We start from the raw sequence: 18,237 nt of genomic DNA on the forward strand, positions 1-18,237 counted from the left end.
GTACGTCTTGAAGCTTTTTCACTTTTTTCTTTTCCCCTCTTGGGAGTCCTTTTTGTGGCCTGAGGCTGCCAGTTCTCTGGGTACAATCAAAACGCTTCCATCACGGTTGCACTGAAGAACATACTGGTTTGGATTAACTGGCCTACCCTGATCATCTCTCAACCTGTTGAAAATGTCACGATAAACGTCACACAGTTTCTGCTTCATCACATTAATAGCTTTGTTAAATTGGGCTTGCTCACTCTTAAGAATTTCCTTCTTGGTTTGTAAGTTATATACATCATCCTCTAAGTTGCAAATTATGTCTAATTTGCGCTTCCGACAGTTCTGAGCAGCAGCTCTATTTTTCCCTCTTCGTCTGATGTCACGGATGAATGAGACTTGTAGATCGGTCAGATAGGACCTACGTAACATGCTGTTGAAGGAATCGATGGGCATGTGGACAATGTCATCTACAGGAAAGGGGAGACGCAGAGCTTTGGCACAGCGCTCATCACGGCTCAAGTCGGTGCCTCTGTCATCAGGGCACCTACTTGTTCTCCGTGATGTCCCTACAGTGGATTCTGGCGCAAATGGCTGTAAGTGGTAAGTATGGTTGTGAAATACACTTTGAAATGCAAGATCCTGGTGGAAACTACGATTTGCTGTGTGGCAAAATTGACTAAGTTCTAGGGAATAGCCTCCCACAGCCCCTTCTAACTGGTGATGGGAAAGTGAGTCCAGGTCGCCATTACTACCTGTAGCACCTTCATGAATGAAGTGGGAAGAACTTGACTTTGGGACAGAGGTACCATAGTGGTTTGCATTTAAGGAGAGGCCAGAATCAGAAGCTGGTTCTTCAAAAAGCTGAGAAATTTCTCCTGGGTCAAAGTCTTCCTCGGTGGCCAGTGACAGTAAGCTTATCTCCTCAAACATGTTTGTATCAAGGTCACAGAGTGGGTCTGGACTTGTGAGAACCGGTATATGATTGTCAGGCCTCAAGAGATCCGCTCCAGGGAACGTTGGTTCAGGATGGGTGGCAAGAGGATTAAACTGCACAAATGGTTCTTGTACCTGGAAAGTTGTTGCTGTGGGGTCACTTCTGAACGTGCTGTTGGGACGCAGCACCATGGCCTCCTGAAGATTCACATCATGACTTAGAGCCTGGCTGAAATCAACCTGCTGAGGTGCTGAGCAGTCTATGCCATCAGTGACATTGCTCGGAAAGGGCAAAATCTCCCCAAATAAGAGGCCCTGACCCTGAAAAAGAAGGGGAAAAGATGTCCTGAATACGTGTGACCCCTTTGGAAAGGCAATTCCCAAACCTAGCGCACTGCATTTGCTATTTTATACTAACAGGGTAATTCTCCCATTGAAACAGAGGTGATGCAACTTTGAATAGCTCAAAAATTGGGGCACTTGAATGCCAACAGGAAACAAATGCTGTCAGTACCAGCTTACATTTTGTTCACATGGGTCAGCGCGGCTGTGTTGCTGTAAGGATAAAAGATAAAAGCCAAGCTCCAGTTACCTCCAGTGAAAACTCAGGCTGTGAGGGAAGCAACTGAACGAAATCCTCCAGAGAGAAAGGTGTTTCTGTTCCGTGTAGCTGTATCTAGGGAAACAAACAGTGCACATCACTGCTCAGCTAAAACACCTGCCTCCTAATTTTGTGCATGTCTCGCTGTGGCCGGCCCATCAAACATCTCAGAACTGATAGGAAGAAAAAAATCCTGAGGGAAATCGCTTAAGCCTGAGAGTGGGTGAGGAATTCTTATGTGATCAAGGGTCTGAGGAACCAACAGCCTGCTCTCTGGAGCCCTGTGTGGCTCCACTTGGCCCCAGCCTGAGCCAGAATTGCCTGCAGGTGCCTGGCTAAGCAGGCCTGTTATAAAGTCTATCTCACCATCCTTGGTGTTGACAGAACCAGCAAGATCTGCTAATAGAGTTCACAGATAGCAAAGGCCTCAGGATTGATGGTGTGTGCTGATACCACCGAGTGGGCATCACACAGATGGCAAGGTTGTCAGGAGCTCCAGCTTGCCGCGTTCCTGCCTCCCAGCCAGGCTTGCCTACTGCTGTGCTGTCATCTGCAGTGCCCTCTCCCAGGCTGAGGCCCTTGACTGCCCACAGCTTTAGCCTCCTCTCTTAGCATGCCATTCTATAAAAAATTGTGTTACATATTTTTAAAGCCAAGTTAGACTGTAAGGCTGAAGTTTCATCAGATGTTTAATTCTGAGACATTTAACTGTCCTAAGTACTCTGATTCGTAATCCACATAGCTTAAGTAAGTATGCCATCTAAGCATCAGCATGCCATACAGAATGCTGGTTCCAGTCCCAGGGTCTCCACTTCCAGACCAGCTCCCTGCTAATGTCCTGGGAAAGCAGAAGATGGCCCAAGTGCCTGGGCCCCTGCACTCACGTGGGAGACCCAGATGAAGTACCTGGCTCCTAGCTTTAGCCTGTCCCAGGACAGGCCATCTAGGGAGTAAAATAGTAGATACAGTATCTATCTCTTTCCTTGCAACTTTTTTAAAGGCTTACTTATTTGAAAGTCAGAATATCTTCTGCCAGTTGGTACACTCCCCAGATGGCTGCAACAACCTGGGCTGGGCCATGTTGAAACCCAGCAGATTCTTCCAGGTCTCCCCCGTGAGTAGCTGGGGTCCAAGCACTTGGGTCATCTTCCAGGGCTTTTCCTGCTTTTAGCAGGAAGCTGGACTGGAAGTGGAGCAGCTGGAATTCTAAGCAGAGCCTGTAAGGAATGCCAGCATAGCGGGTGGCAGCTTAACGTGCTATATTTTTGTGATTCTTTAAAAAGTGTGGAGACTGCCAGGAGGTTATGCAAGATAAGGGCACAAAGCAACACTGGTGGCCTTGGGATAATCATTTATTTGAGAGTGTAGGGAAGAAAGCCAAGTGATACTGTGTTAACGAAGCCAACAGGAGCTGACAAGCTGGAACGCGGGAGGGGGAGAGGGAGGAGCAGAGCTGTGGGTCAAACAGTACTCCAAGATGCTGCGATGTTTCTAAGGGAATTATCTGGGGAGGAGCTAGCTGCAAAGCCAGGTCCTACCCAGGCCCACAGTCCACACTGCCAAGGGCTGACTGAATTTCTTCTATTAATTTTATGGTACAGTTCTATAGGCTCTAGGATTTCTCTTACTCCCCAAATCCCCTTCTCCCAACTGATTTCCCCCATATTATTTATTACATTAGTATAGTCCTTCATAAGCAGCATAAGTCCATCATTCTGCTATTTAAGTGTAGGTAGATTGATTTTATAAGGAGGAAAATAAACTTAATTCCATACCCCTGTGAACTTTGTCAAGTGCCCGTATGTGTTCTTTTGGGTCATGGTAGAAGAGTAGGGTCGGTGCTGTGGTATTGCAAGTTAAGCCTCTGCCTGTGGCACCAGCATCCCACATAGGCACCAGCTTAAGCATGGCAGCTCTGCTTCTGATACAGATCCCCACTAATGGCCTATTAAAGCTTGAGCCGCTGGGACCTATGTGGGAGACATGGAAGAAGTGCCTTGCTTCAGACCAGTCCAACTCCGGCCATTGTGGCCATCTGGGGAGTGAACTAAATCTGTCGTCTCTGTAACTCTGCCTTTCAAATAAAAATAAATCTAAGAGTAGAAGAGTGAAGACACCCTTCAGAAAATAAAACAGGATCTCATATTACCAAGCCCTCAAATATATTATTCTGAATACATGGTGATTCATTTGTTCCTATTTTTGGAGATTATTTCTCAAAAGTAAAATAGCCTGGCGCAGTAGCCTAGCAGCTCAAGTCCTCACCTTGCATGCACCGGGATCTCACATGGGTGCTGGTTCGTGTCCTAGTATCCCTGTTTCCCCATCCAGCTCCCTGCTTGTTACCTGGGAAAGCAGTCGAGGGCAGCCAAAGCCTTGGGTCCCTGTACCTGAGTGGGAGACCCGGAAGAAGCTCCAGGCTTCTGGCTTCAGATTGGCTCAGCTCCAGCCATTGCGGCCACTTGGGGAGTGGACCAGCGGAGGGGAAATTTTCCTGTCTATTCTGTGTATCTGACTTCCCAATAAAAATAAATAAATCTTAAAAAAAAAAAAAAGTAAAATAGAGATTGGTGGAGTGGGTTAAGTTGAGCAGCACACCAGCTGCCCCTGTTGGGATCCAGTTCTCTGCTGATGCACTGGGGAAGGCAGTGAGAGGATGACCCGAGCGCTTGGGCCCCTGCCGATTTCAAAGGAGACCCAAAGGGAGCCCCAGGCTCCTGGCTACAACCTGGCCCTTAGGCTTATGTGACCATTTGGGGAAGTGAGCTAGCTGATGGAACATGCCCTCTCTGTGGCCTCTACCCTTTAACTAAGCAAACAACTCTTAAAGAAAGAAATGGACATTGCTTTAAAAAAAAAATCAAGCAAGTTTAAGCCCCCTGCTCTTGAGTGAGGGCAGGCTTGGTGTGAACTAACGTGTGTGGTAGAAGTGAGGGACCCCACCTTCCCCCATGCTTCCTCCTGCCTTCTTATTCCAGTTGTGCTGTCCCAGGAGAAGGGCTTCCAAGCAGGTCTATGGGCACAGTCCCTGCCAACAGACAGGTGGTGGTTTTGAGGGCCTGGGCAAGAAATCCCACAGATCAGCCACTCCAGAATTTGCTGCTCCCAGATAACCTTGGGGTAGGAAAAGTTTTCAAGAATTAATTCATTAAGGGGCTCGGCAGCGTGGCCTAGTGGCTAAGGTCCTTGCCTTGATCCCATATGGCCGCTGGTTCTTATCCCGGCAGCTCCACTTCATCTCTTTCCTCCTCTCAGTATATCTGACTTTGTAATAAAAATTAAATAAATCTTAAAAAAAAAAAAAGAATTAATCCATTAAGACCGGGAGAACTTGTGACAAGCAATGGCTAACTCTCCAAGTGCTACCAAGTGCTCTTGGCATTTCTGCTCTTGAATGTTAATCTTGTATTGACTGTCTTGCATGACCACTCCTGAGTAGGTTCTGGTTTTCCATGTTTTTGCTTTAGATTTTGGTGTCACTGTCACACTGGCTTTGGACTCCTGAATCTTGCAAAGTTGAAAGAATTCCTCTTGAATTCTGTTGCACAGGGAATGTTGTTTTTCTATTCTGACCACCTTTTCATCCCTTTCTCGCAATACGCAAACATCTCCCAAAAAAAGTTACTGCACTTGACATTATCGTCCTCAATTGCATTTGGGTGTCTGCATTGCCTCAACCCACCTGCCCCACATTCCGGTCTTCTCTCGATTGATTGCTATTTGAGAGGGAGACAACAGGAAGGGAGGGAGAGAGAGAGTGAGAGAGAAAGAGAACTTGCTTTCCATCAATGGGTTCACTCTGCAAATAACCAGAGCTGGGTCTGGCAGGAGCTGAGAGCTGGAAACGGTCTGGGACTCCACCTGCATGGCTGACAGAGACCTGGCCATCTGAGCCATCGTCTGCTGCCTCTCAAAACCTGTGTCACTGGGAAGCCAGAAGTGGATCCAGGACTTGACCATGACTTGACTCCAACATGGAATGTGGGTGTCCCAACCTGAGTCTTTATATAGATGGAGAGATTTGCTGAAAGGCAGAGTTATAGAGAGGGAGAGATCTTTCATCCATTGGTTCACTCCCCAAATAGTCACAATAGCTAGGTCTGGGCCAGGAGCCAGGAATTCCATCCAGGTGTCCCATGTGAGAGGCAGGGGCCCAGACACTTGTGCCATCTTCTGCTGCCTTCTCAGTTGTATCAGCAGGGAGCTGGATTGGAAGTGGAACAGCAGGGACTTGAACTAGTGACCCATATGGAAATGACGGCACTGAAGGTGCATGATGCCACAAAGGCAGCCCCATTCCACCCACCCTTGCCCAATCCCAGAGTTAACTGCTAGGCCAAATGCCCAACCTCTTTCCTTTCTAGAACTGGCTATAGATTTGACTGTGAAACCAGTTTACTTTTGACAGTGTTACGAACAGTGAGGTCAGACAGAAGCAGGCATTTGTAGCCTAGCCTCAAAGATGCCCACATCTCACATGGGAGTACTCAACTCAGGCTTCCTGCTAGTACACACCCTAAGACACAGCAGGTGATTGCCGGAATCCCTGAGCCCTGCCACCTATGTGAAACATGTGGATTGAGTTTCCAGCTCCTGGCTTTGGCTCCGGCCCTGGCCCCGGCCCACTCCAATCATTGCAGGCGTTTAGGGGAGTGAACTAGCAGTTGGGAACACACTGTTGCATTCTCTCAAATCAAGCATCAACCAGGCCTGTCCTATCCACATGGCCATCATTATGTCTGAAGCCACAGAGACAAGATGAGTCCCATGCTATCCAGGATCTTAACAGCAGACTGATGCAGGGTGACTAAATTCCAGACGTAGAATAGAAAAATATGTTAGCCTGTACAGCCGGTGGTATTTCATCATCCTATTAACTAAGCCTTCGCATATTCACTCTCCTCTGATTTACTGATAGGTGACCCATATCGTAAGCAGCAAAGCTTAGGCAGAATGTCCCCAGGGAGCAGCGTGATGTGGCAAGAAGCCAGGGAGTCAGCCTCCAGTAGCCAAGCGCCACCCCACCCAAGGTTATGCCTGTCCCAGTCAGATAGAGGGACCTGGCCTTCCAAGCTCAGGGCCGGGGCACCTGGTCATGTTCGTCTCTCCCAGCTCTCCTCATCCTCGCTCCCAGCTCTCCTGGACGCATCTGTACACTGCCTTCAGCCTTGGCCTGTTTGCTAGAGCACCTGAGACGGTCAGCCCCATTCACAGGGCACGGGCGGAGCTGGGCAGGGATGAAGGACTCCTAATTATAATACTTTACAGAGCAGAAAGGCTCCCCAAAGGCCCATTATTTTCCTTCACATTTTAAAGACTCATTTCTTTATTAGCAAGAGAGAAATTTTTCCATCTGCTGGTTCGCTCCTCAACTGGCTGCTAGGACTGGGCCAGGGTGAAGCCAGGAGTTTCTTTCAGGTCTCCCACATGGGTACATGGGGCCCAAGCCCTTGGACCATCTGCTGCTGCTTTTCCCAAGTGCATTAGCAGGGAGCTGGACTGGAAATGGAGCAGCACCAATGCCCCTATGGGAGCCTGGTCCTGCAGACTGTGGCTTTATCCATTATGCTACAGTGCTGAGCTCCAAATCTCATTTACATTTGAAGGAATTCATTGGAAAAAGCTCCTCCATGTATTTTAAGATGCTCCATAAGTACTCATTACTGTCCCTTTTCGTTCTGAACTTGCAATTAATGACTAACTACAGACAGCTTAATTGAAATTTGAAGAGAAAGCGACCCAGCCCTGGTAGCCAGTAATTACCATATTTGCTGTCTTGCTTTCCTGTTTTTCCCAACTCGGTGGTGTGGAGCTAAGACACAGAGTCTGTGTGCTTTACAAGCCCTGCTGTAAAAGTGCACTGGAGGCGTCTGGTCCAAGCCCTGAATGAATTCAAAGAATGCGTAAGCTAACCCATCATTAAATTACTTTTGATTTGTGTGTAGGTGATTTTTACCCTCATGGGACTGAGACCCTATTTTTTTTTAAGATTTATTCATTTTTATTACAAAGTCAGATATACAGAGAGGAGGAGAGACAGAGAGGAAGATTTTCCGTTTAATGATTGACTCCCCAAGTGAATGCAATGGCCGGTGCTGTGCCGATCCGGAGCCAGGAGCCAGGAACTTCCTCCAGGTCTCCCACAGAGGTGCAGGATCCCAAAGCATTGGGCTGTCCTTGACTGCTTTCCTAGGCCACAAGCAGGGAGCTGGATGGGAAGTGGAGCTGCTGGGATTAGAACCGGCACCCATATGGTATCCTGGCGCATTCAAGGTGAGGACTTTAGCTGCTAGGCCACGCTGCCGGGCCCTGCCACCCTATTTTTAAAAGAGAGAAATGTCCACAGGAAGTCATCAGAGGCTTCTGAGCAAACACCTAAAATAGCAGCCACGCCAACAACCTGAGCACCTGCTGGGCAGGCCCCTCCCATCAATACCTCCTGTTGGGAACTGCCAGGACTGGGGGGCGCCCCTCTGGGGCACAACCAGGGCTGTCGCAGAGATCTGCAGGATTTATCCTATTCTAGTGAAATCCTGTCCATGTTTCTCTCTTCCACGGGCCCTCTCACCATTACCACCTTCCTCCCCACCCCCACCCACTCCAACCACCACCATCACCAACATGGAGCAGAGTGGGACGGGGTCTTACACAAAGGTCACTCAAGGCAATGGAAAGGGCAAGGAAGGGGCCAAGCCCGGTTCACCACCTGGCGGAAGTTGCTGAGGACCCTGTCAATGGCCACATGCACTTAGCGCCCTGTGCCGATGGAGGGTGGGCCGGCACCAGGGCAGACAGCGCTGTGGGCAGCCAGCAGCCGCCTGGGCCTTTCATGTCTCCCCAGGAGACTGGTGACCCAGAGACCTGCTCTGACCTTTAGGCCTGGAGAAGCTTCAAAGACACCAGTATGGGGACTGTGGGAGGAGTGACATCGCCGGCACGGAGGCCCAGAGATGCTAAAGCTGCCTCTGCGCCAGAGGCCGGCTGGAGTCACCGGGTCTGCAGCCAGCCTCCGCCGAGCCAGCCAGAACAGGGACGCTGTGTTCTCTTTGGCCTCAGGGAGTTCTAATCATTACAGCTCGTGTTCCTTGAACACTAGCTCCGGGACCAGGCACCTCAGATTCTCCTGCTGCTGTCCCCTGTTCTTTTTGAGTCACCAAAGGACAGGGATGAGTCTACAAGGAACCGAGCTGAGCTCTGCTCTTCTCTGGGCCAAGCCCCTGCGACCATCATGACAACCAGCACAACAACCACAGGCATGGGGGTGGGGAGAGAAGGGAAGGATTGTGAGGGGGTGGTCCATAAATAACAGGGAAAAATGAGGAGCTACAAGGCAAGGAAGGCCGGTCAAGAGCTGGGGACTGCTAAAGATCATGAAGGACAGGGAAAAGGGGTTCACCGTCCCATTCGTCATGCAAGCTGGAAGTTTCCCACAAACAAGATGGAGGCAGAACTCAGGACGAAGGGTTGCAGGCAGAGGCTGGGCCAGGAGCTGGGACTGGATTCAAACTCGTCTGTGTGCGCTAAGGGGAAGCTTTGGCAGCTCTGATGTAAGGCCATGGAATGCAGGCTCTAGTACTGGGGCTGGACACTGTGTAACCCTCCCGGGCTGGGGATGGGTGGGGCTTTATGATTCACATACATAGTGTTAGATCACCCCAGCAGGCAGATAAACCTCCAGAGAGGCAGGCTTTTCTATTTCCCTGATGATGGAATCTTCAGACATCCCACTTGCATTAGCAACTAGCTGGCATTCTCCCATCCACCTGTCGCTTGCTCAGAGGCCTGCTCTCATCATCCTCTCACAAGTTTTCAGGTGAGATACAACGATGCAGAAGCCACAGCCCCCTTGTCACTCACAGGCTGTTTCTGTGAGCCAGCATCCCACAGACTTCCCCATGGGGACAGGCTCATGGCCGCTCACCAGTTCTCAGACTGCAGCAGGTGGCTGAAGCTGCCTCTAGAAGATCTGCTCTACAAGCTACCTGTCATCCCCACTTTTTTGAAGATTTATTTAAGAGAAAATAGGCGTATCTCTTTCATCTTTTTTCGATTGATTTTGCTTGAAAGTAGGAATTACACAGAAAGAGTAGGAAAAACAGATCTCTAATCTGCTTGTTCACTCCCCAAATGGCCAGAACTGCGCTTTCCTGAAGCCAGGAGCCAGGAGCTTCTTCCGGGCCTCCCTTGTGGATGCAAGGTCCCAAGGCTTTGAGCCATTGTCGACTGCTTTCCCAGGCCACAAGTAGGAAACTGGATGGGAAGTAGAGCAGCTGGGACAAGAACTGAGGCTCATATGGGATGCCAGTGTCAAGGGTGGAGGATTAGCTTGCTACACCACACCACTGCATTGGCCCCTTGTATCTCTTTTAAAAATGTATTATTTGAGGGCTCGGCGTGGTAGCCTAGCAGCTAAAGCTCTTGCCTTGCATGTACCAGGATCCCAAATGGGCACTGGTTCATATTCTGGCAGCCCACTTCCCATCCAGCTTCCTACTCATGTCCTGGGAAAGCAGTCGACAATGGCTCAAAGCCTTGGGATCTTGCATCCACAAGGGAGGCCCGGAAGAAGCTCCTGGCTCCTGGCTTCGGATCGGCTCAGCTCTGGCCATTGCAGTCACTTGGGGAGTAAATTAGCAGATGGAATATCTTCCTCTCTATCTCTCCTCCTCTCTTTTCAATAAAAATAAATATTTTTAAAATAAAAAAATCTTTGAAAAAATAAAAGGAAGACAGAGAGTTGCAAACAGAGAGAAGGAGAGAGATCTTCTCCACTGGTTCACTTCCCAAATGACTGTAAGAGCCAGGGCTGGAGCAGAACAAAACTCAAGCTCCATCTGGGTCCCCCACATCAGGAATGGCAGGGGCCACAGCACTTGGGCCATCATCTGCTGCTTTCTCAGGTGGATGGAAAATGGAACAAGTGAGACTTGAAACGGTGCCCCTATGGGATGCCAGCTCTATAGGCGGCAGCTTAACCTGCGGTGCCATAGCTCTGGGTCCCATTTACTGACAGAAAGATCTTTCTTCCTCTGATTCAGCCCCAGATGGCTGCAACAGCCAGGGTTGGGTCGGGCTGAAGCCAGGAACATCTTGTGGATCTCCCACATTGCTTGGGCTATCATCTGTGCTTTACTGCGCAGATGAGCAGAGAGTTGAACTAGAAAGCAGATGAGCCAAATCTCAACTTGGTGCTCAGATATGGGATGTTGGCACTGTCACAAGCAGAAATTTAACGTGCTGCACCACAACGCAGGCCTCAAACACCTGAGTCCAAGCCCATTATGTTGTGCCAGGCCTTTAGCTGTGGGAGCCCTAAATGCATAGAGGGGCTCTGGGCCAGGCATGTCTACATTCAGGGATTGCAGGAACCTGGGAAGCCCTGAGCCAGGAGCTCTGGCAAGGGTGGACCAGAACAAGAACCACCTGGGGGTGGCCTGGCCATCTGCATTTTAAAGGTCTGCTCCCGACTCTTTTCCCTCCACTCCCCCCATCAGGTGGCTCTGATGCAGTCCCTGGAGGAAGCCTGCAGGGTCTTTTGACCAGGAACTTTCCCAGTAGGCAGCTGGGGCTCCTTTTACTAAAGAGGAAGCCAGGAAGACCTGGCTTTGGGACAGTGTGATGGTAACAGGGAAGACACGCCCCCTCTCCGTTATTCAACCAAACCCTCACCTCCCAATGGCATCATGCAGCTGTGAGCAGCATGCACAAGCAGCCAGCGGTTCACAGAAACCCAGACGGAAGCCCGGTTCTCTCCAATATGTAAAGGCCACATGCTGGGCTGACGCCATGACTCAACTGGCTATTAATCTTCTCCTTACAAGTGCCAACAGCTCCAACGGGTGCCAGTTGGTATCCTGGTTGTTCTATTTCCCTTCCCTGCTTGTGGCTGGGGAAAGCAGTGGAGGTTGGCCCAAAGCCTTGGGACTCTGCACCCATGTGAGAGACCCAGAGGAAGCGCCTGGCTCCTGGCTACAGATCAGTTCAGCTCTACACATTGTGGCCACTTTGGGAGTGAACCAGCAGATGGAAGATCTCTCTCCTTCGCTCTGTAAATGTGCCTTTCCAATAAAATAATGTTTAAAGAATTAAAAAAAGACCACACGCTGCCTCTATGCTGTGTCCCTCCTCTGCCACCTCCACCCTAGCCAGAAACCTCCCTGGCCGGACATGGACCGCAGCCTCTGCAAGGGCCAGCTGCCTACAAGCGTCTGTGACTATTAACTGCTGGGCTTGGAAAATTACTCCTCCTACACAGCTGCCATCCATAGGAGAGGTTTTTGTTTCTTGTGTCTGAAGGTTGCAGTGGGCGGGAGGTGTGGGCCACCTGGTGCTATGGGCAAGTGAGATGCTCTGTGCCAGGCAAGGCCTCCCACGTGCTAAGAACTTCAGACAGTCCTGCCCGAGTTTCGCCACCGGATGAAGCAGGTGCTGATCTGAAGATGGCTTTGCGCTGCCTTCATCTATTCAGGCAGTTGGCATAGCATGCTCACATGGCCCAGGGGGCACTTCTAGTTGGGAGTCTGACCTTGAAAGGCTCATAACATCATGCAGAACCTGTGGACGTGACACATCACACACCCTGGGCTGGGCGGACCTCTGGGTGCTACAGCGAGTCAGCGGAAGAGAGTCCGAAGAAGGAAGGAGAGCTCCGAGGAGAGTAGCAGCATCTGCTTTGCAGAGGAGGTGATGGGAGAGCTGGACCCAAGGGTGTGAGGGATTGCCTGGGGAGGACTCAAGACAAGAGGCAGGGAGGAAAAGGCCTGGGGTATCCTGGGGAGAAAGGATTTAGCCAGGAAGTGGGCTACAGATAGATTATGAGAGCTCTGCAGGGGCACCTGGGGCTTGGGTCACAGCTGCCTCCTGGGAGAATCTTCAATGACAACATGCCGACCTGGAAAGAAGTGCAGAGTAGGTGGGGGCTGGTGCGACAGCACAGTAGGTTAAGCCTCAGCATATGGGGCTGGCATTCCCATATGAGCTGCTGGTTTCAGTCCCAACTGCTGCACTTCTGCTCTAGCGCCCTACCTGTGTGCCTGGGATAGTAGTGCAAGATGGCCCAAGTCTTTGGGTCCTTGCAACCCAGTGAGAAATATGGAAAAAGCTCCTGGCTGCAGCTCCAGTAGTTGTCCTTTTGAGGAGTAAACCAACAAATGGAAGCTCTCTCTCTCTCTCTGGTTCTCCTTCTCTCTGTAAATCTGCCTCTCCGATAAAAGTTTAAAAAGCAACAGCTGGTTCCATGACTCAACAGGCTAATCCTCTACCTCATGGCACTGGTTCTGTAGCCTGGGAAAGTAGCAGAGGGTGGCCTAAGTCCTTGAAACACTGTGACCATGTGGGAGCGCTGGAAAAAGCTCCTGGCTCCAGACAGCCCTAGCTCTGCGCATTGCAGCTCTTTGGGGAGTAAAATTCTCTGCTTCTCTCTCTCTGTCACTCTTTTAAATAAAAACAAAATAAATCTTTTTTTTTTTTTTTAAGGAAGTAAGCATGATGCAGAATATAGAGGAAAAGAAGAAAGACACTTGTGCCTGGCAATGAGGGATGGAGGACACTGGGGAGGGGGAGGGGTGTTACGGAGCCTCAGTGGACATAGCTGCAGCCAACAGCTCTGAGAGCCCAGGCCCGCCCTGCTAGACCTGACTTGGACTACATGCACTCAGCCCTGACCAACTGGCTAAGCCACTCTTACCTCCCCATTTCACCAACAAGGAACGAACTCAGAAGGTTCAAAGTGCCCCACAGATCACATTACCAGTGGGTGGGGAGACGGAAATGTGCCCAGCTGACCTCCAAGGCAGCCCTCGGTCACTGCCTGAGCCCCCAACAGGCAGCCAGGCAGGCAGGCAGGCAGGAGGTGGGCAGCCTGGAGGTGTAGCTGGCTAAGCCACGGCTTATAATGCTGGCATCCCATACCACGGTGCTACAGCTGGCCCATGTCCGATCCAGCTCCCTGGTGCTTCACCATGGAATGCAGTAGATTGCCCAATCACTTGGATTCCCACAACCCACACGAAGCTCCTGGCTGTGGCCTGGCCAAGCCCTGGGTTGTGGCAGGAATTTGGGCAGTAAACCAGGGGATGCAAAATCTCTCCCAGCTCTCTTCCTCCTGACACGCTGCCTTTCAAATGCAAATAAATACATCATTTGTAAAAGGAATAAGTGGGGTGAAAAACACAAGAAAACTGGGGGAGGTGGGGAGAGGAAAGGAAGCAGGAGGAGTAAAGAGACGTTACAGAGCTCCCTGTCACCTGCCAATCAAAGTGAAGGACTCACTGGAAAAAGATGAGCTGAACTAGAGTTCCCCATGATTGCACGGTAAAACACCTGATGTTCTCATAGCTGCACTCCAAATCTTGGTGCAAAGCATCATATACCTAGGCTAGCTGCTTACAGAAATAGCTGACAGTTTTAGCAACCTACTTGGTCAACACCCCAGGAATTGACAGAGCAATTGTGAATGTTACAAGTTTAATTGTCTCCTTCCACATACATATTTAAGTCCTAATCAGGAGGAATACAGAAAGCATTCTTATGCTAAGATAGTATGGAGCAGCGCCAGTGTTGTGGTATAGTTGGTTAAGTTGTGTTCAGCAGTACCAGCATCCAATATGGGCACTGGTTTGCGTCCCGGTTGCTCCACTTCCCATCCAGCTCCCTGCTTATGGCCTGGGAAAGCAGCAGAGAATGGCCCAAAGCCTTGGGACCCTGCACCCACGTGTGGAACCCAGAAGAAGCTCCTGGCTCCTGGTTCCTGGCTTGAGATCAGCTAAGTTCTGCTCTTTGTGGCCTGTTGGGGAGTGAACCAGCAGATGGAAGATCTTTCTCTCTGTCTCTTCTTCTCTCTGTAAATCTGCCTTTTCCAGTAAAAATAAATATAAAAAAAAAGTCACTCCAACATTGCAGAGCAGTGGTCCTGATGGCTGGGGAGGGGCGCCGAGTCACTCCAAGATCAGAAAGAACTTGAATCCTGGGACTCAAACTCGGGTTCTAGTCCCATTTCTGGCATTTAATGAACACGTGGCTTTCACCAAGTCCCCTAAGTGCTGTGCTGCTACTTTCCTTAAATTAGAAGCTGCATGTTGGGCCCCTGATCTCACAAGAAAGTACTGACCAGGAAGATGTTCCACAGCTTGAGCACAAACAGGTCAGACTGGCCACCAGCGGGCGAGGGCACTGCCAGAGGACAGGCCGCCCCCCATGAACTTCACCCTTTGCTTTAGGCGGGCTGGGCCAAGGTTGGCTGGATACATAGCTACCAACTGAGTGATGCAGTGAAGGGAGTCGCTGAACAGCAAACAGCCTGGCGCCCACTGGCCCCTGCACATTTTGCGAAGAGGACTGCCTATCTTCTGTGAAGGCAGTAGGGCCATCTGGTCAGCACGTGACTTTGAAACCGTGGGTCACAGGGCAGGATGGCAGGTGCCACTCAAAAACAAGCAATCGATTCCAGGTCTGAATGAGACGATCTGGCTTTGGGCCAGAGTAGAACAGTGGGAGCCTACCAAGCCTCTTGGCTTCCCCTCCCACCCCCAGGAGTTCCCCTAGAAGAGGACAGCATGAACTTGGCACCGGGCACTTGCACACAGTGACCCCCTCGGAGGGTGGAGGAGTTCGTCGGACAGCTGCCTGCACACACTGGGGGATTTGGAAGACTAGCAAAGCAACCGTTTGAGCCCGGCTCCCAGTATGCATGCCGGTGGACGGACAGCAGGTACCACTGCTAAGGTGTGTGGTCATGTTAATTCCACAGCTTCCTGCCCCCAGCAAGAAGCTCCTGAGAGTTTAGGGAGAAGGTGCTCTTAGACTGCAAGGGGCTGCGGGGATCAGAGGTGCCTCAAGCAAGGAGCTCAGGGAACTTCGTTTCCAAAATAAGTTAAAGCCCAGAAAGGTTGCAGCAGCCCAAGCCAAGAGGGAACTCCAGGCACTGCACCTGTTCGCTTTACATAATAAAGGGTTACACCAGGTCCAGGGAGGGAAGATTGTAGAGTGGGGGTTCACAGAACCCCCATTCGTTGACTCCTTGACAGGGAAGCAGCCAAAACGAACTGCAGCTGTCTTACAATCAGGCGAGGTTCTCAAGTGGCCAGATCCGCCGTAGTATCCTCCAGCCAGGCGCTGGTCCCACTGTCCTTCAGTGTCTACAAGAACTTGGACAAAGGCCGTGGGTAAGAAAACCAACACCAGCCAGGCCTTCTGCCCTCGCACCCTAGACAGTCACCAAACGCAGGCAGGAATGCTCTCCACTACCAAGAGATCTCACGGACCTCATCGAAAAACTTACAAGCCACAGTGATCACACTAACAGACCTGAAATCCCACGATCCAACATCGGGCGCATCGGCGTTGGAGAATCTACAACTAACCACCCAGAGGCTGAGCGTGCAAGAAGCGCGCGAGTCACCACCCTCTAGGGCTCCCGGCCAGGTCACCCTGGTCCTTCGCAGCTTGGACGCCGCATCTCTCCCGCGTACCATTCTCAGATTACCTGGCTCGCGCCTCCACCGGCGTCCGGCACCTGAGCCGTCGGTTCCGCGGGTACCTTGTCCTCTCCCTCGGCTGTCACCGGGCTACTCCTAGCCAACCGGGAATCCCCACTGCTCCCTGGCGCGGCGTGGCTGCCGCCATCCACACTGGCGCCTATCCCTCCGGTCGAGGCGGCGGCGCTGAGTAGCCCGTGGGTCCCCTCTGTGTCACCGCCCGCCACGCTGTGTACCAGCCAGGCATCGACGCGGAGGCGCGGGATGAAGGGTACCCCAAGAGCGCGCACCTCCCGGAGCCAGTGGCCCTCGGGCGGCCCAGCGGGGTCGGGCTCCCGGTCCTTGGGGTGCGGATGCCCAGCGTGTTCCCCACCGCCCCAGGGAAAGGGGCTGAGGTTGTAGGCGGAGCTGCCCGGGTCGCCCAGCAGCAGCGCTTCATCCTGGAGCAAGAAGGACGGCGGCAGCAGCAGGTCCAGATCCAAGTCCAGGTCCAGGCGGAGCCCTGCCAAGCTCAGCAGGACCGTGAGATGCAGGAGGCCGCCACCCGCCGTCCCCCATGGCTTCAGCAGCTTCATCTCCCGCTTGCGCCGCGGTTCCCTGCGCTCCCACTGCCGCGCACGCCCGCACCTGTCGAGAGCGCACCCGGGACCGAAACAATGGAGCTTGCAGCAGCCGTCGTGGGCTCCCGGGGTGGGTACAAAGGCGCTTCCACGGCAGCCGGCAGGCTGCCGGGGCGGCCCGGAATCGGGCGAGGCGGAGGAGGAGCCACCTGCGCGCGGTGGCCAGGCCCCACCCCGGGCCGCGGGCCCCACAGCCTGAAACACGCCTGCGGGATGGGAGCAAGGACTGCGGGGCGGGGAGGGGACCCGAGGACCTGCCCCGCCACGCCATAGCTCCCAGCCTCGTTATAAGGGAGGGTGGGAAGGAGGCGTGGCGGGGAGGATGGTCACAGTACAAAGCTCTGGGGAGGTCAAGTTGTTCTAAACCCTGATATATTTGCGAACCTGAATTGAGCCAACCTTGCTCAAAGCTTGGAGGGTAGGAGCTGGAGGTAGGACAGAGCGGTTTATATAGAAGGATGGGTAGACTTGGAAAGTAGGTAACTTGCAAAGCGCTTTCGCTTAGATGGAAATCCTGGGCTGGAAGGCTATGGAGTCTGACCCCAGTAGCTGCATCATCTGCCAGTTGTGTGACCTTAAGCACCTGTCCAACAGGGACGTGTTGAGGTGGGATAGTCGTAGTGACAGACCCAGAGTCTGCCCTCCCACTGCGCCTCACTCTTCTCTTCACAGCCGCCTCACTCTTCCCTGGACCTGCCTTGCAAGTTGCTGGCATTCCCTGTGAACTGTTAGCACCAGCTATGCAGGTTCTGGAGAATCAAATATCCTTTCACTGCTTCCTAGGCCAAGGTTTTTTGTTTGTTTGTTTGTTTGTTTTGTTTTGTTTTAATTTCATTGTAAAGTCAGATATATAGAGAGGAGGAGGAGAGACAGAGAAGAACTTCTGTCCGTTCATTCACTCCCCCAAGCAGTCTTAACGCTGTGCCAATCTGAAGCCAGGAGTCTGGAGCCTCTTCTTGGTCTCCCGTGCGGGTTCAGAGTCCCAAGGCTTTGGGCCGTCCCAGGCCACAAGCAGAGAGCTGGATGGGAAGTGGGGCTGCCGGGATTAGACCTGACACTCATATGGGATCCTGGTGTGTGTAAGGTGAAGACTTTAGCCACTCGGCTACCGCACCGGGTCCCCAACTGAGAATTTTTGACGAGATGAGTTGGTTAAACCCCCCAGGGTTAGCAGGCAGACTATTCTTACAGTCATTTCTGTTGGTTGTGAGTCATTTCTCTTGTTGTGAGTGTGGGCTGGAGGGAGTGACTTGCTCCTAACAAATGGAATCTGGCGGAAGGCTGGCATGTCTGGAGCAGGGGTAGGTGGCTTCTGTCTTGCTTCTGTCTCTCTCCATCTTTCAGTCCTTTCCTCTTGGAGCCCTGCTGTGGGACAGGGCATCAGTGTCCCTGGCCAGCCACTGGAGAGCAGCTGAGCCCTGCCAACACCACTTAGAGTTGAACCAACCACATTCTTCCCCCATTAAGGCTGAAGATGACTCCAGCCCTTGGGAGACCTTTAGCTGGAGACCCGGGTGGGCGGGGGCAAGGGAGCTTCAACATTGCACGTGGAGTCCTGGCCCAGAATTGAATGTAAGATAATAAATATTTGGAAACACTGCATCACAGGGTGATTGGCTATGCA

The 18,237-nt window shown here is 51.7% G+C and overlaps 1 protein-coding gene across 1 annotated transcript; it reads right to left on the reverse strand.

Moving 5' to 3' along the window:
- Positions 1-18: 18 nt before the first annotated feature.
- Positions 19-16,568, reverse strand: NFE2L3 (NFE2 like bZIP transcription factor 3). The gene is made up of 3 exons (XM_058677963.1): positions 16,002-16,568; positions 1,511-1,594; positions 19-1,233 (listed from the first exon to the last, which is right to left on the reverse strand). The coding sequence occupies exons 1-3, from the start codon at positions 16,566-16,568 to the stop codon at positions 19-21; spliced, it is 1,866 nt and encodes a 621-aa protein (XP_058533946.1).
- Positions 16,569-18,237: the final 1,669 nt, after the last annotated feature.

This window comes from Ochotona princeps, chromosome 20 (assembly GCF_030435755.1).
Source record: "Ochotona princeps isolate mOchPri1 chromosome 20, mOchPri1.hap1, whole genome shotgun sequence".
Lineage (NCBI taxonomy): Eukaryota > Metazoa > Chordata > Mammalia > Lagomorpha > Ochotonidae > Ochotona > Ochotona princeps.

Bases quoted from the DNA above. Each gene is read 5' to 3' on its own strand.
- NFE2L3 (XM_058677963.1), bottom strand. From the start codon at position 16,568: ATGAAGCTGCTGAAGCCATGGGGGACGGCGGGTGGCGGCCTCCTGCAT. The intron at 1,595-16,001 runs GTAATCTGAGAA...TTGTTTCCCTAG, and splicing joins CCGGTGGAGGCGCGAGCCAG to ATACAGCTACACGGAACAGA. The intron at 1,234-1,510 runs GTAACTGGAGCT...TTTCAGGGTCAG, and splicing joins AGCCTGAGTTTTCACTGGAG to GGCCTCTTATTTGGGGAGAT.